Here is a 26,358-nt window from a genome sequence, read left to right as displayed (position 1 = left end):
GGATAGCCTCAAGGGGCTGAGCCCATGTGATCATTTGCTGTGAATGCCATGCCAGGGGATGGGTGGGGGAGCATGTCATTTTCAATCTCCTGGGCTACAGGCTTTTATGGTTTTGTTGTAGAGTTTTATGAATTTCAGGAGAGGACTCCTGTCGTATTAAAACAGTGCAGTCAGTTTCCAGCAAGGACTCACATGGTGGCAGAAGGGGTGCTTCAGAGAGGCCTGGCGTGGGGTGCAGTGCAGTTTTAATGAGACCAAGAGAGCCACCAGCCTGGACTTTTGCAAACAGGATGCCTGCTGAATGTCTTCTCGCCATGGGCCATGGCTTTGCCCTGAGCAGGCAGGCTCTGGTCAGGGAGCGTGTTTTGCCTTCAGTTGTCTGCTGTTCTGCTTTGGGTTTCTGGCCCAAAGGATGCCTGGGGCAACAACTGTCTCAGGCAAGGCTGGGTAGAGTTCTCTGGCACTGTGGGGCCTGTTAGGCTCTCTCAGCACTTCCGGTGTATGGAAAAGTAAGGAGTGTTCTCCATATTTCCAGCCTGGTAACTGATGCATGGTAGGCATATAACATGTGTCTTCACATGGCTGATTCTCAATTGACTCTTGGTTTGCTTTTACTTAGAGGCTAAGCAAGGGCTAAACTGTGGCCTGAGGCACAGCCCCTTTCCCAGTGGGAATTCCAAGGTCCACGGAGCACCAGGCATGTAGGTGTGTGGCGAGCATCACCCAGCACTGTTCCTCTGGAGCAGGCTCTAGCACCTCTTGCCCCTGACCTTCTGGAGAGAAGGCATGTTGGCAGTGGAGTGTGTGGGTTTGGGGTTCTGCCTATGACCTTGGAATCCCAGCTTGCCCTTTGCAGCTATGAGACCGTGGGCCTGCCCTACCTCTGTGTGTGAGATGGGAGTGATTTTTGCCTTACAGGAATAGCTGTAAGGATTTGAGGTTGCATGTGTAGTGAGACTGTGGCTGGAGCCCCCTCAGTGGTTACTGAGGCCAGATCTAATTGGGGGCTGCAAGCCCATCTGGTCCAGTTGTTGTTCACTCAGTGTCTTCTCAGTGTTCTAGCCTTCGTGAGGGACAGGTGCTAGGAAGTGGGACAGCTGCACTCCTGGGAGTGGTTGTCTTGTGAAATCCAGGGCTGCGTGGACCTCATGGGGTTCAGACTGGCAGGTGGCAGTAGTACACTGGGGCCAGTGTGAGTCCCAATTTGTGGCTTGCTGGGTCCAGCTTTCTACTTCCCAAGCAGGGACTTGACTTTCCCAAACCTCAGTCTCCTTAAATGTAAAGTGGACTTTCAGGACAAAACTCAAAGTAGACTCCATGGGCTTGGGCTGCTCCTTCCGGCATGAGCAGTCTCACTTCTGTCACTTACTCCTGGCACCCTGCCCATCCTGTGTGGTCCAGAAGCTGCTCTGTGGGCCAGGAAGTGAAGGCTTGGGCAGTACTGGATTAGAGAAGGCCTTGGGGCGTGGAGGGGTGCAGCTCCAGGAAGGCAGCTGTCCCTGGGCATCCATATAGGCCTCAGATGCCTGCTATGATGTCAGCATACAAAACAGTCTTGATCTCTAAATTATGGAGTTTTTCACCCAGTGACTGACAACTTAGTAATTAAAGAGAGATTAATCTGGTGCGGTGTTGCTTGTTGATTTTTAATAGAAAGACAAGAAGGCGGGGGAAGGGCCTTAAGATTGTCGCCATTCCTTCGTGAGCAGTGAGCCAGCTACCTCTCCAAGATACCTGGATTGGACTGCTCCTTCCTGACTTTGGGTGGATATTGGGGCTCGAGGACAACCCTCAATGCCCTCCACACCAAATGCCGCTCTGAGTGCACTGCGCTTTGCATCTGGGACCTGCTGTATAGCAGGACGAAGGAGGTGGCACTTGCCCACTCAAGGAGGTTTTAGACTACCCAACCCTGATGACAGGCAGCCACTCTCTCCTCTCCACCGCCATTCTGATTCTGCCCCCGCCCAAGTCCAAGTCCTGGATTCCTTGTGTTAAATTGTGTGGCAACTCTAACCCATGGGAGACGCCTCCTTCCCCATGGCATGCATCCCACTGTTGAATGTTTCCTATAGAGTGTTCCAGACACATCATATTCCTCTCTGGATGAGTCCAAGGAATTGTTTCCTTGGAGGGTTATGTTTACAGATGGGGCTGTTGCCCTAGTGACTTCTGGAAGAACTTCTGCCTCTTCTGAAGTGAAGGTGCCTTGTCAAGTTGTCCGTGTCCCACTATTCTTCCTTAAAAGGTGACTCACACAGCCATGTTGCTCATGAGTGTGTGGGGGCAGGAGGAGCAGGGAAATGTCCTGTGTTGAACTCTAAATGGATGTTCAGTGTCCAGTCCCTAACCTGACACCAAGAGTGTAGCTTTTGTCTGCAAGTGACAGGTGTCTTTTCTATTCCCAAGAGCCATGCAGGCCTCTCTTTCCTCTTTCAACAATGCCTATCCCTCTGTCATCTGAGTATTTCCTGAACCAACCCCCAAAACTCCCACTACCACCTGCTAATGCTCACCTGCCTTCCCAGCCCACCCCATCCAGCTCCCGCCCCAATGAGCACCCGAATCTTCCTGCATGGGTTTTCCAATCTCAAGCCTAGAGAACAACGTCCATCCAGTCCATCAGCAAATACTGCTGACATCAGATTGGGGCTGAGGCCCATGCTGGGGACAGAGGTCACAATGGGTTCAGGCACAGGGCCAGCCTCCCCCTTTGCTGCCAGAAGGTGAAGGGGTTAGGTCAAGAGTGTGTGCTTCATGTGTTGGCAGTGAAAATCTGGGCAAACTGAGACTCTAAGGTGAATTGTGTCAGCCAGTGGAGAGATTTCATTGTGCTTGGAATGGCGAGATGGGCAACAATTCAGAACTATCAAAACCACTTGAGCAGTGCCCTCGGAGCATGCCCCACATTGGGGACCCAGGGATGGGGTGGGAGGCCGGGTGGGGCTTCTCCATTTATCTCCCTCCTTACCCCAGATACATACACACAAAAATGTAGAAACAATGGTCCTACCCACTTTCCTGTAACCCTTGGTCCTTTGTGCCCTAATCAGCTATATAAAGATTATCAAAATAAAATAATTTAAAAAAAAAGAGTGGGAGCTGAGGAGATGGATGGCTAATGAGAACTCAGTTTAGAAGGAAATCCTGTGGATGGGCTCCAGGGAGAAAAGGGGCTCAGGCTGGATGCTGAGCTGTACCAGATGCTCTTCAGGGGTCCATCTGTCCCTTCCCCCCAACCCTTACAGTGTAGCCTCCTGGGAACCCAGGGATCTCCACTCTCAGGTTTCACATCCAGGTCTCCTCAAAGATTCTGGCAAATCTGCATGTTAGTTCCCAGGTGATTCTGATGCGAGCTGTGGCGTCAGGGCCACGGAATCAGTGACATTCACTGAGCCCCCATCCCTACTCCCAACATGGCCCTGCCCTTCCTTCCCTCTGTCCCCCCATCCCATGCACTCCTACCTTATACCCTGTCCCCAGCACTCAGGGAACTTGATTTGTTTATTTTCTAAAAGTTCTTCTTCTTGATCCCATGAAACATCGCCCCTCTACGCCCCTGCCCCTTATTCTTTGCCTGTGGTTGGGAATCTCCACGGTGGTCGGGATGAACTGGACCCTTAAGTCAATGGGGGCTGCCTCCCCAGCCTGCCAGGCGGGCATGGGCCAAGGCACTCTTGGGAGAAGATAGAGCAGAATTGTGTGCTGCATGCTTTGGCTCCATCTGCATGCTTTGTCTGTCCTAAGATTGTGCTCACAGTAGGCTCCATGTGTATTTATTGATGTAGCCTAATGCCAAGCCATTTTCTCTCCTACACATTAAGCAGCTAGATAGGAAGACTGGCTGGTCACTGCCCCAGCAGGATGGCAGGGTAGTGTGTGCTAAGTTCATTCCAAAGGCTCCTCTTTGAACTAAAATTCCCCAGGTGGGAAGAGGCCCACTGGACAGGGGTCATGCCGTCCCGTGCTGATCCCAGCTTTTGGTGCACTGTCCCCCTCTTCCTTCAGCCATCTACCCATTGCCCCTTTCACTCTTTCTTTTTTTATTTTCTTGTTGTTGTTCAAATTTGTCCCGGTCTAGAAAAAAAAATCCCTTCTCAGATGGTGTAATGTTTGTGATTGCTTTGTAAATGCATGGGTGAGTTGTGCCCCAGCACAGGGTTGCTGCCCACAGGGGAGAGCCTTGAGTTCTGTTCGAGGCACTTCAGCTCCCCTTGTTGCTGCTGGCAGATCAGCTAACTGGTGCAGCGTTCACCCCCGCTGCCTTGCATAGGGGGTGGTAGGAGGTTCCAGGGGCCTGTCTGTCCTGCAGGGACAGCGAAGGGACTGAGTGTGAGGGCATGGGTAAGGAGGAGGCAGCCAGGGCCCTGCTGCTCAGGCAGTTGGCAGCTACAGGTTTTCAGCTTGATAGCAGAAACAGAGAGGGTCGCCGCAGGGCCAAAGCCATCTCAACTGTCACTGCAGCCCCCTGCAGCTAAAGTGTCTCTAAATTGTCACACAGCCTGTTGTTCCCAGGCTGTGTGTTAAGTCTTCATTCCTCGCACAGATGGTGGGGGCTCTGAGGGGACACTGCCTGTGGCCTAGAGCAGCTGTAGGAGCTAGGTGTGCTGAGTTTAGAGGAGACTCTTGGCCAGGTGACGCCAGGAAGACCCTCTCCCATGGCTGTTTCCTCTCTGTGTCAGCTTCTCTCTGCTCCTTTGATCTGACCAGCTGTCGCTGGGGGGTGTGCAGGTCAGGCCCAGGGAGCTCTTATGGGAAAGGCTGTGGGTCTGTTGGGATAAACCACTGACCGGGGACAGGTGCCTTTCTCTAGTGAGTCCAGGCCTGTGGGAGTCCTTGGCATATGCTATACCTAGGACCCCTCTGCATTGAGAGTGACCTGTGGCAGCCTGTGACAAAGAGGAAGTTGGACACTTGCTGGAGTGCCTGATAGGTTCTGCCTCCCCTTGACCAGGAGGCAGACCTAGATGCCTTCTGCTGCCCAAATAAACATCAGCACAAGTCAAGTGGTTGTTAGTGAGAAGGTGGCCACTCAGCAGAATGCCTACTGACGAAACTGTTGATCTGTCAATTTCTCCATCTTTCCCCTTTTTGCACAAGATTTATTTTATCTGAAAGACAGAGTTGGGGAGAATCAAGATGGTGGAGTAGGGTAAGGACATGTTTAAACGGACAGAGAAACATTTAATCAGGATGAAGCAGAGAGAACACATTCCAGGAAATAGGAGAGGACAGAGCAACAGCAGAGGGGTACCTGGAGACTGACAGACACAGGAAAGCAGCAAAAACAACGGTGTGGTGTTGCAGTGACTGATACTCCAGCAGCATTCAGCTAATGGTGATCTGAACTCCACCAGCAGCCAGAACTACACCAGCAACCAGGTGGGAAGGGACTTTCACTGGGAACTTGGGAGGTGAGCCCAGACAAAGAACCGTCCGTCCTGCTGGTCTGTTTGATTTGACCAGGAGCAGAGACAGAGCAGCAGATCCCAGACGGGCAGTGAGAGAAAAGGGTGGATTTCACAGCCCAGTCAGCCCCCTAGAGCCGAATTGGGCGCCATTTGCGTAAGGAGGCAAAGGCAAGGGAAAGGACTGAGCATAAGCTGAGCTGGGAGTGAACTCATTTCTGACTCAGTGAGCTGCATCAACATGGCATCCTACAGGTTCCACCCGGGGCAGGTCTGGGTAGCCCTCAGATCTGATGACCAGCAGATCAAGAACTCTATGTCAGGTGCCATTTTGTACACTGTGGCAATAGCTTTAGGACTGCAGGGGACAACAGTGCTGAGCTGCACATGTGCTGAGCTCGCGAGAACTCACTGACTTCAGTGGATTGCACTGGTCCTGCAGGAAAATAATGCCAACTGTGGCATCGTATGGGTCAAAATAGGTCCGTGTGGCACCCAGACCTAACGTCCAACAGGTTCCGGCTAGATCAGCACCACCAACAACCTAGCTATATAGGACACCTGTTGTCTCTCTAATCCTGGAACCTGCTCCAACCGGAAGTGGGAGAAAGGTTACAGAGACAGTGGTGCAGCCTCAGCGCGGTATCACAGGAGGTGGAGATTGGTGAGCCAGGAGTTGGGGCTACGGAGTTCTTGGTGGAAATCTAACATAAGAACCCAGACCTGGAACTCGTTGGAGGAAGTGGCACAATTGGCTGCAAGGGACGAGCTATGTACCAACTGCAATAAGTAAAATCGAACTGTAGACCTGTGGGTAACAGAGCTTAGAAACCTGCCCCAAGGAGAAGACTCTGCTAACCAGAAGTACAATGACCAAGAGCAGAAGAGACAACGACACAATGAATATTACTGAAAACTCCCCTGCAAAGGAGAAAAGCCTATGCCAACCTCAGAGTTAACTGAGGAAGACATCAAGAAAATAGGGGACACAGAATTCAGAAAACTCATTTTTTTTAAAAGTATTTTTTGAAATTTTTATTGGAAAGTCAGATATGCAGAGAGGAGGAGAGACAGAAAGATCTTCCATTCGATGATTCACTCCCAAAGCTTCTGATCAACAATGAGAAGCACATACAAGAGTTCAAAGAATTTAAGGAAGCAATAAAGCAAATCAAGGCTGGTATATCAGAAATTAAGAACACAGTAGAGCAAATTAAAACTACAGTGGAGTGTCTCCAAAGTAGAATGAAGCAAGCAGAAGAAAGAATCTCAGAATTGGCAGATATTTCCGGTCACCAGGGGAAGCAAACAAAAAGCTGGAAGCAGAGCTGGATCAGGCCAAAAAAAGTATTCAAGAATTGAAAGACACTATTAAGAGGCCAAATATAAGAGTTATGGGAGTCCCAGAAGCTGCAGAAAGAGAAACTGGTTTTACAAATATATTTAATGAAATAGTAAAGGAAAATTTCCCTGATCTAGAGAAAGAATTGGGAAACAAGATCCAGGAGGGCCACAGAATTCCCAAAAGGCTTGATCAAAAGCGATCTTCACCAAGACACATGATCATCAAGCTCTCTTCAACTGAACATAAGGATAAGATCCTTAAATGTGCATGTGAAAAAAAATCAATTGACATACAAAGGAATGCCAATTAAACTCACAGGAGATCTCTCACAGGAAACTCTACAGGCAAGAAGAGAATGGAGTGACATATTCCAGATTCTAAAAGAAAAAAATTGTCGGCCCAGGGTAACATATCCAGCGAAGCTTTCTTTTGTCTTTGAAAATGAAATAAAATTCTTCTACAGTAAAGAAATGTTAAAAGAATTTGCCTCTTCCAAACCTGCCCTACAAAGGATACTTCAACATGTTCTCTTGACAGAGAAGAGGAATAGCACCAAACAAAACCAAAGGCAAATGGGAAGAACATCCCAGTAAAATGACAACAGAAGACAACCAATGAATAACCCATTCCTAAAATGACAGGACCAAAATACCACCCATACATATTAACCCTGAATGTAAATGCCTTAAGCTCAATCAAACAGCATAGATTAGTAGACTGGATTAAAGAACAAAACTCATCTATTTCTTATCTAGAAGAGACACACTTCGCCAACAAAAATCAGCGGAAACTATATCTCATGAGATTTGATGTTTTCGGTTAGTTTCATCTCTTCAAAACTCTTCTGATTAAATTTTTCAATGACTCATAGATCAAACAGTAGCATCATTTTCTTCAAGAAGGTTCTTGATTTTCATTTCTTCAGCTACACGTTAGTCATTTAGTAGCATGTTATTTAACTTCATGGTGTTGTTAGTTTCTTTTTTCTTCCTAATGTTGATTTTGTTTTGTGGCTCTTCATTTAAGGGGATGTGTAGAAGCTGTGTAATGGAGATTGTCGTATCTAGTAACATGTTATTTAACTTCATAGCATTGTAAATTTTTGTTTTTCTTTCTATTGTTGATTTTGTATTATGACTTTTCATTTGAGGGGATGTACAGTAGCTGTGAAACAGAGACTAACATCTAGATTTGAGGATGCAGTGTAGTATGCATTTCTGCTTCCAAAGATGGACTTACAATGAAACTGTTTACTATATCTTGACAATAGGATCTGGACTCTCTGCCATTGTCCATGCCCGCTATGATGGACATATGACTGTGTATGAAGAACTATGCTTTAGTAATGATATAGAGGAACTAGGTAGGGGGAGGGAGGAATTTGGGAGGGGATAAGGGAAATACCAGGAGCCTATGGAACTGTCCATAAAATGATAATAATACTAATAAAAGGTAAAAAAAAAAAAAAAAAGAAAGAAAAGAAAGAGTTGGAGAAAGAGAGAGAATCTTCCATCTTCTGGTCCACTCCCCAAATGGTACCAAGGCCAGGGTGGGGCCAGGCCAAAGCCAGGAGTCAGTATTATCACCTGGGTCTCCCATGTGGCTGCAGGGGCCCAAGGATTTGGGCCACCATCCATTGCTTTCCCAGGCCATTAGCAGAGAACTGGATCTAAAATGAAATAGCCAGTTGTCTAAGCAATACCCATGTGGGATGCTGGCATCATAGGCAGCCCCTTAACTCACTGTGCCACAACCCTGCCCCTCATCTTTCCTTTCTTAAAAAAAATCAAGATGGAAGTCACAGAAGCCAGCAGCCAGGAGCAAGGAGCTTCTCCCAAGTGGGTACAGGGGTCCAAGAACTTGAGCCATCCTCTGCTGTTATTCCAGGTAATAAATAAGGAGCTGGATGAGAAGTGGAGCAGCTAGGACATAAACTGGCACCCATATGATACTAGTGCTGACAGGAGGAGGACTAGCCTACTGAACCACAGCATCAGCCTCTTGATGGATTTCCCCATTGTGGATTCTGCAGAGATGGGGTCCTGCACAACTTGCCCTTTTGTATCTGTCTCCCTCCCTTGTAATGTTTTCATGAGTGCTCCATGGTGTAGCACACATGTAGGATTTCTTCCTTTTTTTGCCACAGTAATTCTTCCCTTTCTGTTCTGTTTCTACCACGGCTGTTGTCCCCTCTGCCCTGTGACCCCTTTTAGGGGTGCAGATCTATCATCACAGATTTCTTATACTGCCACAACCGCTGCTCCCAGAAGGCCTGGGTGCCGGTCTCCCACTTCCCTTCCCCCTTCTTGTTCTGTCCGGGCCTCCATCCAGCAGAAAATGGAATGAGCTGTACAAATGACAGTGTGAACAGCCAGAAAAGTGCCACCCCACAGACAAGGGAGTGTCCCTGTGGGGCCACCTTGATTGGGCAAGGATTTTATCTGAACCTCCATGGATTCTGGATCCATGGTCACTCATCAAAGATCCAAGTATAAATGAGGCTGCCAAAGGGCTAATTGTCTATGTGACCCAAGTGGAAAAATGCACAAAAAACATAGAGACCAATAGCTCACAAAAGAAGAAAAGTAACAACCAATGAAAGTACACTATGGAAAAATATGTAAATAAAATTTCTTTAACTCATCAAATTGGACAAGAAGGAAAAAAAAATCGAAACCCAGGAGATAGGAAGGTGCACATTGCCTGCGCTGTGGTTGGGAGTAACAATAGACTCAACAAGTTTGGGGTTAACATGGGCAGAGACCCTCCAATCTGCAGCAATTCATTTCTTTTTTTTTTTTTTAAGATTTATTCATTTTATTACAAAGTCAGATATACAGAGAGGAGGAGAGACAGAGAGGAAGATCTTCCGTCCGATGATTCACTCCCCAAGTGACCTCAAAGGCCAGTGCTGTGCCGATCTGAAGCCAGGAGCCAGGAACTTTCTCCAGGTCTCCCACATGGGTGCAGGGTCCCAAAGCATTGGGCCATCTTTGACTGCCTTCCCAGGCCACAAGCAGGGAGCTGGATGGGAAGTGGAGCTGCCGGGATTAGAACCGGTGCCCATATGGGATCCCGGGGCTTTCATGGCGAGGACTTCAGCCTCTAGGCCACGCTGCCGGGCCCAAGCAATTCATTTCTGAATATATGCCAAGAAGACCATCAGAGCACACGGATCTACAGCAAACAATAATCTTCACAGTGTTGCTTGTGGTGGTGGGAAATTATAAACGCATTGGTCCTGGTACAAAGGGGCCTGTTCAACCAGAGCATGGTGTATCTTAGAATAGCAGCCTTTAAGGACTGTGCTTTAGAAAACACACTGAAAAGGCCGATGATGTGTTGAGTGTGAGAAGGCAGGTGTCAGAATTGTACATGGCATCATTGCAGCTCTGCAGAACACTCATGTGTATGGTATACAGAGGGAAACTCCAGGCAGAGCAAGTCAAATGTTGAAGTGGTGGCTCTAGCAGAGGATAGTGAATAATTTCAGAAGTGCCTTCAATGTGCTTTATTTTGTCTCCACCCCTCCCCCCCAGCCTCATTAACATTGGGGTCAGTGCTGCGGCATAGTGGGTAAAACTGCTGCCTTGGTGCCTACATTCTGTATGGGCACTAGTTCAAGTCCTGGCTACTCCACTTTCCATCTAGTTCCCTGCTAATATGCTGGGAAAGCAGCAGAGATGACCTAAATGCTTGGGCCTTTATACCCATGTGGAAGGGCCAAAAGAAGCTCCTGGTTTCAGGTAAGCCAAGCTCCAGTGGTTAGAATCAGTGGTTAGAAGATCTCTCTCTCTCTCTCTCTCTCATTCTAACTCTGCCTTTCAAATAAAAATATAATCTTTTATGAAAGTAATATCTTATGCAGATGGCTTCAAGAGCCAGCAGTCCTGCAAAGTCCTATTAGGAAGCAACCAAAGGTCCTTGCACTTGCCCTGCAGAAGGGCCTGTCCCACGGCCCTGGGGACCGTTTGCACCTGCAGCTGTGCCCAGTGGTCACAGGTGTTGCTCTCACACCATGAGTGGGGGTGGGAGGACGGCTTCAGCTCTCTTCCACGTGCCCATTCTGCTTCCCATCTACCCTTTGCCTAGAGCCGGTGGTCATTTTTGAGCGACCCGGCTCAGTGTTCCCTTCTATGTGACCTAGTGGTCACAGCTGAGCCGTGCACTGCATCTGATTAGTGTTCCTGTAGGACTTGCTGCTTCGCTAGAGTGGAGGATGATCTTGCTTCTCTTCTGGCTCAGTTTTCACTTTGTGTGTGTGTGTGTTCTGCCCCAGACACATGGAGTATTCTGAGTTCCTCCTTCCGGGGAGTGGGGACAGCCCTTCGGAGCCTGCCTGCCTGCTGTAGGCTGGACCGGTGCCAACCCCCTCCCGGCCAAAAGCCCAGCTTGTGGCCCTCAGGTTCCCCTTCGTCTGCCTCAGGATTCTCTTCGCCAGTGGCTCCAACTGTAGATCTCTGTCTCTGGGCTCTCTCGCCTTCTTGATTTCCTTTCTCTACCTTGGTAGAATGTGGGTTTCCTGAAGAAGGATTAATTGTAGGCAAATTTTTGACAACTCTTTTATCTAGGGTGTCATAATAGACAACTAGAAAATGGACAGGAAGTTTTTTTTTTTTTCCTTCAGAAATTTGCAGGCACTGTCATATATCATTAGATTGGGAGATCAGGGAAGCAGCAATACAATCCAATGATACATGATCAGGAACCAGCCTCTCCTTCCTGGAAACTGAGGGTCCGCCTGTGCACCTCCTGGGCTTTGGGGTGTGGTGTGGTCTGAGGGTCCGCCTGTGCACCTCCTGGGCTTTGGGGTGTGGTGTGGTCTGAGGGTCCGCCTGTGCACCTGCTGGGCTTTGGGGTGTGGTGTGGTCTGAGGGTCCGCCTGTGCACCTGCTGGGCTTTGGGGTGTGGTGTGGTTGCTGCCAGGGCTTTGAAGTCTGGGAATCGGTGTCTTTTCATTCTGAGATGTTCTCTTGGTTTGTTGGTTTGATTTCTCCACTGGAAGCCACTCTCTTGTTCTGTAATCCTGGGACTTCCAGTATTTCGATGTGGGACTTCCTGGAAGGCTCTCGTTTCCTTCCATCTTTCTGCCCTTCTTCCCTTTTCCTCGGCTGCAGGGAGACTTCCTCAATTGTGTTATCTTCCCCCTTAGTTCCGTGGGACTCTGTTTGATAACACATGAGCCTTTTCTGTTTTCTGGGACGTTTGGTTTTTGCTTTAACCTCGTCTAGGTTTTGTCTGGCTTGCCTCTTGTGGCAGCATCTCCTTGGATTCCTTTGAGGCTAGTTTCTCATCTTGATTTTTTTATGGTTAGTTCTTCAGCTAACTCCTCATGGCGAGAGCCACATCCAGCCGTGTGAGGAACCGGAGCCAGGCCGGGGCCCTCAGCTTCCCCACAGGTCAGCATCGCTCAGTTTGAGGCTATAGGACATGGCACTGTAGGACGTCCAGCTGTGTTTCTGGCCACTTCCCACCAGATGTGGCCCTCAGGTGGGACCAGGGAAAAATATCTCAGGTCAGTGCCAAACGTGCCCCGCCGAGCTTTTCATGGGCCAGCCAGTATGAAGCTGTGCTCCTGGACTAGTCCTGCACTCACGAATGTCCCATCTGCCTGCCTCATGGGCCTGCATACAGCTGCCAGCATGCTGGTAGGCAGGTGGAAGGGGCAACATAAGACCTGGCCTTTTGTGTTCAGCATGTACCAGCCAGACACACAACATGTAGGGTTTGCATCCTCCCTTCTGGGAGCCCTCTTCTGCCCTCCCCAGAGAACAAATAGTACTCGCCTTTCACCACAGCTGGAGACAGTTTACCCTATAGGGAAGACGATTGAGCAGTAAGCTGTGCACTGGACCCAGACACTACTCCTCAGGCCTGGCATGGGAGGGGCCTGTTGCCATGGGCGGGGCCTGCCACCATGGGCGTGGCCTGTCGCCATTGGAGGGGCCTGTGGGCATGTCCTGCTGGGACATCCTGGAAGGCTGTTGGTGTGGGAGGGAGCCTGTTGCTTGGTGGCCTGCCTTAACCTGGCTGCTGCCTCAGGGGTCCATTGTTCCTTGACCTTCTGGCTTCCACCCTGTCCCTGGGATGTCTGTTTTCCTGCTCATTTTCTTCTTGTGGCTTTATGCCTTCCTTTAAAACTTGCTGTCTGTGTCAGAGTTTTGGAGCGATTGGAGATAAAAGCATGTGTTTAGTCAGCTGGTATTTAACTGCAGTTTTCCCCATTTTTTTGTATAATTAGAAACATAAACACCAAGAACAAAGTCAAGGTGGTGGATGTGTGTTTTTCAGCGCCAGCCTCCTGGGCTTCAGGCTTTGGAGCAGAAGGGGGATTATAGACCTGGGGGAGGTCTGGCCTCCCTCAGCAGCGGCCCTGGGGCCTCACGCTGGCCCCTTTTCTTCCAGGCGGCTTCTTAGCCTACAGACCTGCTTCTGCCTGGTGTGGCGTCTTAGCACTGGACAGGGCCGGCTGACTGGGGCTGCTCTAATTAAGTGATTTCCACTCGGCTGGGCTCACCGTGGAAGCTGTCTAGACTGTAATGCCGGCGGCCCAAGACATACTGCGTGAGGGCCGGGCTCTCCCCACACCCCCGCTCCGTGCTTGTTTGCCTGGCGTGGATGTGGGTGTGTCCTGCTGTCTCGGTCATCTCAGACCAGCTCACACTGTGGGGGAGTGATGACTATTAACTCTCAGACCAGAGCCTCAGCCTGGCCCATGAGGTGGCGTCCTGTGGTCTCCCTGTAGATGTGAGCTGCACCACCATTGTCAGAGATTTGGTGGTGGGGGGATACTTCCTGCTGTGGGGCTGGAAAGGAGGAGTCGCCTAGGTGGGGGGCTGGGGCGGACAGGGTTAAGACCAAGTGCCACAGGCTAAGAGAAAAGGCCAGAGCAGGTTTACAGAGGCAGGAGGCTGGGGGGGCACAGATGCAGCCGAGGTCCACTGTTGGTGCTGGGGAAACCACAGAGCTGGGATAGGCGAAGGCTGAGGCGGCAGAGGGGTGGTAACTGCAACTTTGGACTCCACAGAGGGTGCCAAGGGCGCTGTGTGGTCCACACAGTGCCATGGTAAGGAAAGTCCGGCTGGTACCCATCTGCCTCTGTGGGCCTCAGGCTGCACTGGTCCCCTGCACCCTGCATTCCTGCGACACTTAGCGTCTGCCTTTCGTCATAGGTCCTGTGCAGCCTCTGAGGCCTCTTTGGGCCTGGTTACTCATTTCATCATAACAATGACCTTATGAGGGAACAGATGTCTTTCAGCTGTCCCCTGACTTTTTCATCTTAATTATTTATTTTATTAACGGGTAAGGAATCAGGCTCTGAGGCCCCAAAGCAACTTCTACAGGCCCTTGAGAGGTGACTCTGGGCTGGGGCCCCTGGCTCGGGAGCCCCCTGCCATCCCATGCTTCTGGCGGATCCCCCTTCCCTTGCTGCAGGTGTCTGGCAGGCATGTGTCAGGAAGTCAGGGGCTCCTTGAAGGGAGACGGAGAGCAATGCTGCTGGGTTTTCCAAATAGCAGGCTGTGCTGAGGCTCACTGAGGGCAACAAGGCACAGAGCTGACAGACAGCTGCACCCAGCAGGTGTCCAGGCACACTTCTGCAGCACGGCCACCCCAGTCTGCTCCGACCCTCCCAGCCGCTGTGCCAGGGTAGTTCTGCCACCTCAAACTCAGAGAGCTTTGAGTCAGTGCCTACATGCCGGTCCTCCGCTTTGATTTTACTTCATTGGCTCATGGTTATTACCCCCGTCCCCAGCCGTGTTCCTCCTGGGAAAACACATGCTGCAAGGCACTGTCTTGGAGCACAGAATATGCTGGTGTCCACGCATGTCCAGCCAGTACTCTATAGCCGGCTGCTGGACACTGCTCGTGGCTCTGTGCAGCAGGACTGCGGAGGGTTCAAGGCCACACCAGGATCCAGGTGCACCTGGCTCCTTTCATTTCCAGGGACCATTGTTTTTATAAACAGACTTGAGGTGTGTTAATTGGTTTTTTTTTTAAATTACTGTTTGAGGGAGTGGCACAATGGCTCAATTGGCTAATCCTCCCCTTGTAAAGCACCAGGTTCCCATGTGGACTCTGGTTCATGTCCCAGCTGTTCCACTTCTGATCCAACTCCCTGCTTGTAGCCTGGGAAAGCAGTAGAGAATAGCTCAAACCTTTGGCACCCTGCACCTGCATGGGAGACCCAGAAGAAGCTCCAGGCTCCTGGCTTCAGATTGTGTCAGCTCCAGTCATTGTGACCATTTGGGGAATGAATCAATGGATGGAGGATCTTTCTCTCCCTCTCTCTGTAAATCTGCCTTTCCAATAAACAGAAATAAATCTTACAAAAATTACTGTTTGAAAGTCAGGAGTGGGGGAGAGAAATCTTCCATCTGCTGGTTCACTTTCCCAAACAGCTACAACAGCCAAGGCTGAGCCAGTCCAAAGCCAGGAGCTTCACCTGGCTCTCCCATGTGGGTGACAGGAGCCCAAGCCTTTTGCTGGTTTCAGGACATTAGCGGGGAGCTGGATTAGAAGTGGAACACCTGGGACAAGCGCCAGCACCCATAGGGCATGCCAGCATCGCAGACAGTGGCCCTATCCACCACAGCACAGCTCCAGAGCCTGGCTGCAGTCTTTGGTAGGTATCTTTACAAAATACCCAACTTCAGCCCTTGTCCTCATTTAATGTAGTGACATCGTGCTTGGTTCCAGTTGTGTTGCCCAGTTGTCCATGGGATTGGAGGCCACAGATGTGAGCTGTCTGGAGTCTCAGTGTCTACATCCATAAAGTGGGCGCTGTTCTGTCCCACAGGGTAATGGTGAAAGGCCAGCCAGGGGAAAGCTGTGGGGGAGCAGGAACGAGGTATCCTGATTGGGGCTGTGAAGTGAACTAAGCCACCGCAGCTTAATAAGGCATGCTGCGTGCCTGGAAGAGCTCCGCTGGGTACCTCATGCGGGCCAGAAAGGCCAGAGCCAAAGGGGGAGACAAAGGGAAGTAACAGAGCAAGCAGGCACGGGAGGCCATCAGCCATGCGCTGTGCTTGCCCATGGGGAAGTGTGTAGTGGTGAGTAATGCTGGTGTGGGCCCCCGGGACTTCCTGCAGGGCGATTGTGTTGTGGGTGGCACCTCTCTGAATTTCCACAGACCTTTGGATGAGTGTGTGCCTGTGTGCATGTGTGTGTGTGTGTGTGTTTGTGCGCATTCATGTGCGCATGTACCAGTCACATCACCTCTTTGCACAGCCAGGGTTCATGAGTGTTTCTTTTTAATGCAAGGAAAATTCTTACCCAGCATGCATGTAACATGGGCGAATGCAATCCAGCAGCATCTGTACAGACATGATGCTGTGCCACCTCATCCCTACCTAGTTCCAGAACATTCCTATGACCCCAGCAGCAATGGTATGGGCTTCTCCTGTGCATGTGTGTGAGCTACATCAGGCCCTCCTGACCCAGTCTGCCTGCCCTGGAGCCTTACTGACCTCACATGGCAGGTGGGACCCAGGGTGATTGGCCAGTAGAGGGTGGCTCAAGCAGCCAGGGGCCAGGATGGATTTGGCAGACATGACTGAATAGCCCCATGCCACTCGGCAGCCATTGCTGGCAGCCTTTGAAGCCTTGGCAGGGTGCCTGCGGCTCCTAGGATTTTTCTAGGCTGCCCTACCACCCAGTTTAGGCAGAGGATGTGAGAGCCTGTGTATGGCAGGGGGAGACCTCTGCCTGCATAGCCCCTGCATGAAAAAGTATGAGGCAACCTCAGGGAGGTGGGAGTGGAGGGCTGCCACGCCTGGGGCTTGTGTCCACCTCCCTCTCCATAGCCCATCTTGGGGTCAATACATGTTCTAGAACGAGCTGTTGCATGTTCCCAGCTCCCCACACCCCACCTCCCTGGAGACTAAGCCCTGACTCCGGTCAAGAAGGGCCTTGAACAGTCTCCGTGAGCCTCAGAGGTGGGACCCATGAGTGGTAAATCCTTAGACACCAGGAGCTGAGGAGGGAGGAAGAGGAACAGAAAGACCATCAACAGCAGGAGCAGCGGTAGTGGAAGCATGAGCTACCTGCTGCCGTCCAGGGAATGCTTGTTTCTGATTGGACAACTCAGGTCATGTGCCCACTTACAAGCCAATGACTTTGCCAGAAAGGTGAGTAAACCTCAGTGGTTGGTTTAATTCACCCACAGATGCTCTCTGTTGCCAAAAATGGGGTGGGGTCCTTGGGTATGTGTCTGGCTGAAAGAGAGGTATGAGTCTCAATTGAAATCAGGGTTTTGGAAAACAGGAAGTAGGAGAAGGATGCCTGGCCAACTCTCAACAATGTTTTGTGTCCCTAGGTAAAATAAATCTCAGGACAATGAAAAAAGGGCTGGTGTGAAAAATAGCAGGAACTAAAATGTTGAGTCTCTGAGGCCATCCTGTTTGGAGCCTACGTAATCCAAGCAGGTGGATTGGACCATTGGTGCACCATGAGAACACAGCAGCCTGGGAAACTAGCCAGAGGATGCAAACGCTGGGTCCAGGAACCCCAGCGTCATAGCTGATGAAGGAGGTACAGTCTGGGGACATGCAAGCCACTTACCTTTCCAGCGGAATGCTCCCACACACTACTCTCTTTCATTCAGCATGACTTGAATAAGCTGCTGGCCTGAGCTAAGCTCGGAGGAATAGCCCTGTGGAGGACACAGATAAGACAAGATGCTATTGTGTTACTGAGTGAGAGAAGGAGAAGCCACAGTGACACCCAAGCACATAGCGGAGGATGCTCTATTGGAGTTGGGTCAGATCTGCTGGATGAAGCTACTTCTAAATTGAAAGCCAAAAGACCAGTAGGAGCCATCCAGGTAGAGAGGGAAAAGGGGCAGTGAGATGATTGTGGTGGTTGATTGGGTGTGTGTGTGTGCTCGTTGGAGGTGATAGTGAGGATCGCTAGATCCCCCGGCTTGTGCTGCCTGACTGGGTTGTGAGAGCTTTTAGAGATGAGGTCCACTGGAGGAGTTGGTGGCTAGGAGGGAGAAGATACAAGTCCAGTTGAGACTTGTTGGATCTTGGATGCCTGTGGTTCAGCCCCAGTGCAAGTCAAAAGCTGGGCCTGAAACTAGAGGCAGGGAGCACCTCGCATGTGCTAAGCGACAGCTCAGGCCTGGCTTTCAGCCCTCCCTATCTGCATAAGAGAGACAAGGAGTCTGCATGCAACTGCACAAGCTGGGATTCACATGATCCCTTAGCCTTATCTCCAGCCCATGCCTAGGCCCAGATTTGCTTCAGATATGCCCCATTTCTCCACCTGCCCACTGCTACCACCGTCTTCCCTCCCCTGAGCTGCTGTAGGAGCCTTTTTCAACCAGGGTAGCTGGGGGACTTTGGGAGACTTTGGGAGGTGTTGTTGATCATAATGCATAGGAGGAAGGTGCTACACAGCCTGTCTAATGGGAAGCTGCCCTGGGCCCCACAGGTCACTGAGTTGTGCTTGTGAAGCAACCTGGTCTCACCTCATGGTGACTTTTCTGTTCAACCCCACCTGCCACCCTGGGCTCCGTGGCTTCCAGAAGCTACAGGGACCTATCTGAGCTGCCTTGTGTCTGGCTTCTCAACTATGCCACAGTTCATTACTTCCGTACTACCCTCAGAGCAGTCCTTCCCAGCTGCCCAATCTGAGACTTCGTCTATCTGGATATGTCCCTGCCACTTCCTGACTGTCTTTCATTGCAGGATCTGTCCTGATTTGCATCCAGTGTCATTAATGTCTGACTCAGTACCTGCACCTTGTCAGACCCATGCCCTCTTCTCAGAACCACCATTTCCCCTTATCCTCACATGGACTCCATAGGTAATACGTCCCTAGACATATAATTTTAATTCAGTGTAGCATCCTGGTTGTACCATGAAGGAAAAATGAAAGTAATTCATCGTAGAAGATTTGAGGATTTAATACCTAAATTCCCAGAACCACAAGGAATCTTGAAATTGCCATGAAGAAGTCAGTTTCTGTACCTGTTTGTGGAATGCCTGTGAGTGCAAAGGCTGTTGATTGATGGAGCTGGGTTTTATTAGTGTTTGGGTACTAAGAGCCTCATTGCCAGTGGCCTATAATGTGCTATAGTAGTCAGCAACACCTGTCTCTCCTTTTATCTGGACTGAAATGACCTTTCCAAGAAATTTACCAAAATTGTAGACGTAAACAAACTGAACACTCTGCGCATGTTCACAGATACAATGCAGCAGAGTCAGGTTCATCTGAGTCATTCTAGCAGGGCTTTCACGTTTGCTGGGAGTGCCTTGCATTATGGTGACTGATCCTGTGGGACCAAGGGCTGTCTCTCCTGCAGGTTGTGTAGCACACTGGCTCTGTGCTAACCCCTCTCCCATTCCTCCCTGCCACGCAGGTGGGTTTCCTGCCTTTAGCTGACAATCAAAGCCCCTCCTCCTGCATTTCCAAAAGCTGCCTCAGCTGCAGGGTAGTTCTGCCACTTGCCCACTCCTCCATTAGACCCTGAACTCCAATAGGCTGGGGCCAAGGCTGGTTTTTACCAATGGGGCAGCCCCAATGCCAGATAGTTGTTGAGATGCATGAACAAACGAATGAGCAAGTATGCCTTTAGTATGGGCCAGACACCTGTCAAGCAGCGCACTCCATGGCAGTGTGGCCTCTGTGTGCCACGGGACAGGTGGCCTCAGAGTAAGTGGCAGGGACTGGAAGTTCTTGCCTTAGACAAGAGGACACGCTGGCTGGACCTGCACCGCTCAGGCAGCCAGAGAAACAATGTTGCTGCTGAACCTGTGGTTTGTCTGTTTTTGGAAAGTCTTGCCGGCCGGCCTAAAGAACACTTGACCAGCTCTCATTTATCTTAACATGTGTGCGCTATATTTATTCTGCCTCTGCCGATGGGGAAATGCAGCTTGCCCAAGGGCCATATTTAGCGAAGTCTCGGGCCTCTGCCTCGTGGGGTCGGCTTAGAGACAACAGAAGCCCAGAACTTGAGTCTCAGCCAGAAGGCTGAGCCTCCTCCCACGTGGAATCTGTTCCTGGGGCTTCTCCCAGGGTGGAGTGTGGGAGCACAGGCGCTATTCCCGCAGTGTGGCAGTCAGGCAGCAGAGAGGGCCAGTCCTGTCATGGGGTGCCTTCCTGTTACGACAGACGTAAATTTTCTCCTCTTTTTCTGCTGCCAATCTAAACAGGAGCTGTGACCCAAAGAAAAGGAGTGATGGAAAAGAAGCCCAGGATTAGAGCAGCCAGCTCCTCTACAGTTGCTAAATTAATTGGAGAACTGATTAATTATAAATCAAAACAGAGCAGAATGACAGTTGCTGAAATCTCCAATTTCAAGAGTTCTCCGAGTGCACCTGTTCTTGGGTACCTGCTATCCACATGGGAGCCAGGATGCTGCTCCTGACTTTGACCTGGCCCGACCCTGGCCAGTGAGGCCATGAAAGGAAAGAACCAGCATATGGATGATCTCTGTCTCTCCCTCTATCTGTTATCTGCTTTTCAAATAAATAAAAATACGATTTATTTAGGGCTAGCATTGTGGCATGTGGGTAAAGCCACTGCCCACAATGTCTGCAGGTACTTTTTCATGTCCTGGCTGTTCCACTTCGAGTCCAGCTCCCTGCTAATGCACCTTGAGAGGACAGCGGAGGGTGATTCAAGTCCTTGGGCCCCTGCACCTATGTGGGAGACTCAGAAGAAGCTCCTGACTCCTGGCTTCAGCCTGGCCCTGCCTTCATTGTGGCCATCTGGGGAGTGACCCGGCAGATCAGATGGGAGATATTCTCTCTGTCCCCCCGCCTTTTCCCCTCTTCTAGCTCTCTCTTTCCTCCCTTTCCCGATCTCCTTTCTATTTCTCCTCTCTCGACCTCTCCCTCAACCTCTCTCTCACCCTTTTTGCCTCTCTATAACTCTTTCAAATAAATAAATCCTTAAAAAGATTTTTTTTAATTTACTGAGATCCAGTCAGGCTGGTGACATACACATAAATATCATTTTCCAGCCAAACTGAAGATGGAAAAGAAGAGAGCAGACATTAGAAAACCAACAATCTCTCAAGAATTCACAGCTTTTTAAAAATTTATTTATTTATTAGGGTGAAAGTGGGTAATACCATTGTTTCCACACCAATATCATTTTTCCCTGTATCTGGGGTCAGGGAAAAAAACAAAGGGAAAAGCCCCACCCAACCTCCCACCCATCCCAGATCCCCGATGGGAGGCGCGCTCTGAGGGTCCTGCTCATACAGTTTTGATAGTTCATCAGTTCTGGATTGCTGCCAATCTCTCAGTTCCAATCGCAATGAATCCTATTCAGAATCCACTGGCTGACAGTCTCTTCATGGTTGGGGTTCTAAGATCAACAGTTCAGTTGGAGGGATATCCAAAGAAACTTCATCTGAGTTGATTCCAGGCCTGATTCTTACGTGAGTTTGCTAGTACAGAGTCCAGCACCGTCCGTTTCCGTAGTGAATATCCGTTTCCACAGTGTAGTGGTTATCACGTTCGCCTCACACAGCTCTTTTTAAAATATTTTATCTTCACCAAATTTTCTTCAGTCCACAGTAGGGACAATGGCAGAGGTGGTTGGCAAATTCACTCAACCCCTGGAAGATTTTGTAGTAAACTTATCACAGTGTCCCCACTTGGGTTGCAACTCAGTTACCTTGAAAAACCAGTTGTTTTTAAGGTGATGAGACATAGTGTTTCCATTTCACATACTGAAATATGAGATGGACCCAGATGTGGCAAGTAAGCAACAAAAAGGACAAGAGGTTTGGTCAGCCACTCTGGTCAAGCTTGCCACCTGCTGAAGCCAGTGTCCAGCCATGGATGCTGGTGCTGTGTGGTGCTGGGCATGCTTCCAGGGATATGCTGGTGTCAGTTTGGGGCTTCTAAGGGAGATGACCACCATGTGGGGAGGTGACAGGCACTGCAACCTACCCCACAAAGCTGCCAGCTGTTAGCACCAGCTCTGTTGTCACTGGTTTCATGTTATTTCTTTCAGTGGTCAGGAGCTGTTCCAGGCTTGGGAAGGCTGAGGCACTCACCTTTGGAAGAATTCGCTGTGGCTCCACTTTTCCTGATGCTTAGTTGTTAGGGAGAAAAGCACTTGTAGGTTTTGGGAAGTAACTAATCCAGGGTCAAGTCCAGGCCCATGAGAGTGGTATATGATCTACAAAGCCTTTGGCAATGACCTCCCATTTGGCAGACAGAGAAGCTGAGGGTCCAGGGCACATGGCTTTACCCTGGGCCACAGTGATGACCAGTGTTAGAGTTCTCTGTTTTCTGAGGCTCAATTCAAATGTCTCATCCGATAGGCTTTCCTTTAACGTCCCCTAATCATCACCGTGGGTATTTCCCAACCTTCTCACTAACAACGATAGTCACACGCACCTTGACTGCCTTCCTATGCGCCTGCTGTGCACAGAGACCTAACACCTGTCTGCACTTCCCACCTCACCCCCAGGCCTCAGCAAGTGCAATGAGAGATCTTCCCTTACAGGTGCCTGTGCACCCCACAGCACTCTTCATGGAGCCCTGCTGCTACTCCCAGGTGGCCCTTCCCGGTGCCCTTGGTTTCCTATAAAATCCAGGTTTGGGGTGTTTTAAGAGTCTCGTGCTCTACCAACTGAGCTAGCTGGGCAGATGGGAATCTGTAAGAAGTAACACAGAGATCACCCAGGTGGCAGGTCCACACGAAGAGGGTGAGAGCCAAAGCAGAGGCTCCTGGACACTGCTGTCCCAGAAGGACATGCTCAGGGGGCTCAGCTGGTGGGCATCTGCAGTGGGACACAGGCGGCTCTGACTGGTTGATGTCCATGGCAGGATATATACAAGGGGCTCGGCTGGTGGGCATCTGCAGTGGGACATGCTCAGGTGGCTCTGGCTGGTGGGCGTCCATTGGCAGGACACACTGGGGGCTTGGGATGGCAGGCATGTGCCAAGATTGTGTGTTGTAGTTCGGTCTAGGGTTTGCTTGAATGTACCTCTCTGTTCTCCTATCACCTGTGGATTCTCGTCAAGTGACAAGAGTGATGTGTTCCAAGGGCTGAGGCGGTCATCTTCCCCGAGCAAGCACATTGACAGTGATGTGGACAGGACCACCAGAACAGGTGTTTAGAAACCCACACCTGTGGTCCTTAACCAGATGGCAAGACGCTGACGTGTTCGCCAGGCAGCCTAGCAAGCCAGCCTGTTGCCTACGGGTTTGCCATTTGATCCTTGCCATTAACGGGCTCTTCTATGCTCTTCAGAAAGTTCCAGTGACGCGGAAGATAAGTTTCAACGTCTCCTTTTCCATTAGAGTGCAGATAGAACTGGCTTATTGATTAGGAGGGCTCTGGAGAATTGGCTGGGAATGTGGTCACCTCAAAGCTGGAGTAGGTGCTCCCTGTTACACAGCTCAAGCTGAGAGCAAGTTCTTGCTCCCATTTGCTTGTTCCCAAATTCCAACTTCTCACCCTGCGTTCATCCAGGATATAAACAGTCTTATGCGATGCCGGGCACAGTGTTTACAGGGAATAACTCATTTTCTAAAATTTTTATGTACTTTTAGATTTCAGTAACTCAGCCTACATGCAAGCAGAAAGGTCTTATCTATGAAGTAACTGCCAGTTGCTAGAAGGAGTTTGATTTGGAAATCTTTTCCCAAGGAGTATACACCTTGTTAGCAAGTTACTTTCTTTCTCAGGAGTTACAGAATTATCCTAGCCAAATCAACAGTTTAACAAGTATCTAGGAACAGGGGTCGGTAGGTCCTGGGTCAAATTGGCTGCCTTTCTGCCCACCGGCCAGTTGCAGAGCAAAGCTGGGCTGGTTGTGGAGGGGTTCTGCGAAGCAGGTATGCATTCTGGATATTTGGATGTAGATGGTTAAATGATCCTAGAAAACCTTAGATTCAGTTTCTCTCTCTTTCTTGTCATATCCCCTTAGAGAAAGGGCATGCAGTTTCTTTCCCTAATGAGGGAAATTTTTTTATTAACATTGCAAATTTGGTATTCTTAAAAAAGTCTTTATTCCATTTTAAGTAGTCTGAAGGCTCTGGGGTTCCACAGTGACTAATTAGCGTCTCAGGGGTGCTCCCTGCTCTCCTGTTCATCCAAGAATGATCCTGCCCTTGCAGGGCCTCGGTTGCATTTCTGTGTTTTGATGCCATTCAAAAAACCTCACTTCTTCATCCCAGGTGTTTCTCCTCTGTGGTTGGAGGGAGCCACAAAGCCAGGAAGGTGTGGCACTCCTGGGACCCTACCTGGATTTGCAGAGAAATGAACGGGGCAGAGCGGGCCTCCTAGGGTTCAGACGTGCGTTTGTATGGTGTAGATACACAGGTTCCTGGAGAACAGCTGTGAGGAAAACATTGGCCAAGGTGAGGGACATCAGGGAGGAACACAGGGATGGGCTTGCCCTTAATGTTTCTATCTTTAAACTCCCACCGGCACATACTCAAGAAAAGTAATAAATGAGGAGTGTGATACAAAGCTGTAGGGTCAAGAGTTTGGATCCCAGCTCCTTCCCTGGAGAGCTGCGCCTCCTTCCACGTGTGGTGTAACTTTTTGTGCCTCAGTTTACTGAAACAGAGGCAGGAGTAAAGGATGCGTACGTCACACAGCTGTAAGGGGATTAAGTAAGAGCCCCGTGAAAGAGCATGCCAGCACTGGCCGCAGGGAAAGCAGTGACTATCTGTTTTTTGTTGTAATACACAGCTTCTGGCAGTAGCGTGAAGAACCACAAGGTGCTGTCTCTGAGTTCCCATTGTTATTGTTAACCATACCGACCTATTTTTACCCTGCTGGTGACTGGACCCTCAAAAGTGACAGACACGTGGAGTCACCACGAATGTACGTGGGGTGCTGTGGGTTACGATGGCAGAGCAGGTGCTGAAGTGGAACGTTGAACCTGATGTACAGCTGACTGGTAAGTTACAGACACCGACAGGGAAACCATGAGCTTTGAGCTTTGTTTCTCTTCCTTAGGAAGACTATGATCGTCTAAGGCCTTTATCATATCCAATGACTGATGTCTTCCTCATATGCTTCTCCGTGGTAAATCCAGCCTCATTTCAAAATGTCAAAGAAGAGTGGGTGCCGGAGCTTAAGGAATATGCACCAAATGTACCCTTTTTGCTAATAGGAACTCAGGTATGTGTGGGTTTTATCCAAGTATTATGGCCTGTTGTTCGGGGCAGGGGTGGTTGCCATCAGACAAACTCCCAAGGCTAGCAAATGATCTAAGCATTCGATCTCACAAGTGACTGAGTTTAATCCTATTTCTGGAAAGCATAGTGCCCAAAGAATTCAATTAACATAGTAGCTCTAAAACTTAAGTATTTTGTTGAATTTTGGGGAGGATAATGTTATGGAATATGATTGATCTTTTGTAGATTGATCTCCGAGATGATCCGAAAACTTTAGCAAGACTGAATGATATGAAAGAAAAACCCATTTGTGTGGAACAAGGACAGAAGCTAGCAAAAGAGGTATGGATGTTTACAGGGTTTAAAAATAAGCATAAAAGAAGTCTTTCACAAAAGTGTATCAAAATACGCATAAAGTAACAGAAATTACTGTTGCTCGTGTATGCCATGCAGACCCTCTACTGAGTGCTTGATGAACTGGCCTCACTGAGTCCTTGCACTGACTCAGAAGGAGAGCCTAACTATGTCCCCCACTGTCAGAGATGAATAAATCTGGAGGTGACCAGGTGACCAGGTGACATCTGGTGATGTGCCCCAGGCCTGACAGCTCATGGAGTTCAGTCCAGAACCCCACACCAGGGCACACCAGGACCGAGGCTGTTACATCTTACAGCGCCTACAGTATTTCCTTCAAAAATTACATACAAAGATCTTTTCACAATTCTGTGGAAAAATGGAATAAAAGTATAAGTTTATTTTGTTCAAAATATTTTTTAATCTATGCATAGTTTTTTTCATAAACTGTATTTTCATGAACTTTTTGACCATCTCATATGCATGGATTTCAGAATATTTTTTAAAAGACTTATTCATTTATTATTTGAGAGGCAAAATTGAGAGAGGACGGAGAGGTGTTCCACCTGCTGGTTCACACCCCCAAACGGCCACATCAACTGGAACAGGGCCTGTCCAAAGCTGGGAGCTTCTTCCGGGTCTCCTACGTGGGTGCAGGGGCCCAAGCACTTGGGTCGTCTTCTGCTGCTTCCCCAGCTGCATTGGTAGGAAAGTGGAGCAGCCAGAACTCAAACTGGCACCCAGATGGGATGCTGCTGTCACAGGTGGCAGCTTTATGCCCTGAGCCACAGCACCGGTCCCTCAAAATGCTTTTTGCACCAAAGTAAACTCAGCTTTTAATTCTGTCTTCCATCTGTTCCTGAAATGCCTTTGCATAGAATGACACGACAGAAACAGGTACTGATGTGGTACTCATGTTATGTACATATTTGTAGTGTGCCAAATCAGCTTCTTTAGTTGACTCACTGTGCCAGGCAGAAGCATGCCAGAGGACGACACTTAATTTGTAGTTAAAGACAGAAAATTACGGCTGTTTGGAAAGAAATACGTTGAAATTTTCTCCAATCACCTTATGAATGGAAGATTGGAAATATAAGGATTCTCAACAAGTACATATGGTGATAGATGCGGTATCTTCATTCACAACCT

The 26,358-nt window shown here is 49.5% G+C and overlaps 1 protein-coding gene across 1 annotated transcript in view; it reads left to right on the top strand.

Moving 5' to 3' along the window:
- RHOQ (ras homolog family member Q) overlaps positions 1-26,358 on the top strand; it is a 37,416-nt gene that overhangs the window by 6,017 nt on the left and 5,041 nt on the right. The window contains exons 3-4 of the mRNA XM_004582786.2: positions 24,695-24,859; positions 25,102-25,197. Of these exons, the coding sequence (XP_004582843.1) occupies positions 24,695-24,859; positions 25,102-25,197 (261 nt within the window). The remainder of the gene's footprint in view (positions 1-24,694; positions 24,860-25,101; positions 25,198-26,358) is intronic.

Source organism: Ochotona princeps, chromosome 8, assembly GCF_030435755.1.
Source record: "Ochotona princeps isolate mOchPri1 chromosome 8, mOchPri1.hap1, whole genome shotgun sequence".
Taxonomy (NCBI): Eukaryota; Metazoa; Chordata; class Mammalia; order Lagomorpha; family Ochotonidae; genus Ochotona; species Ochotona princeps.
This window is presented reverse-complemented; position numbering and strand designations above follow the sequence as displayed.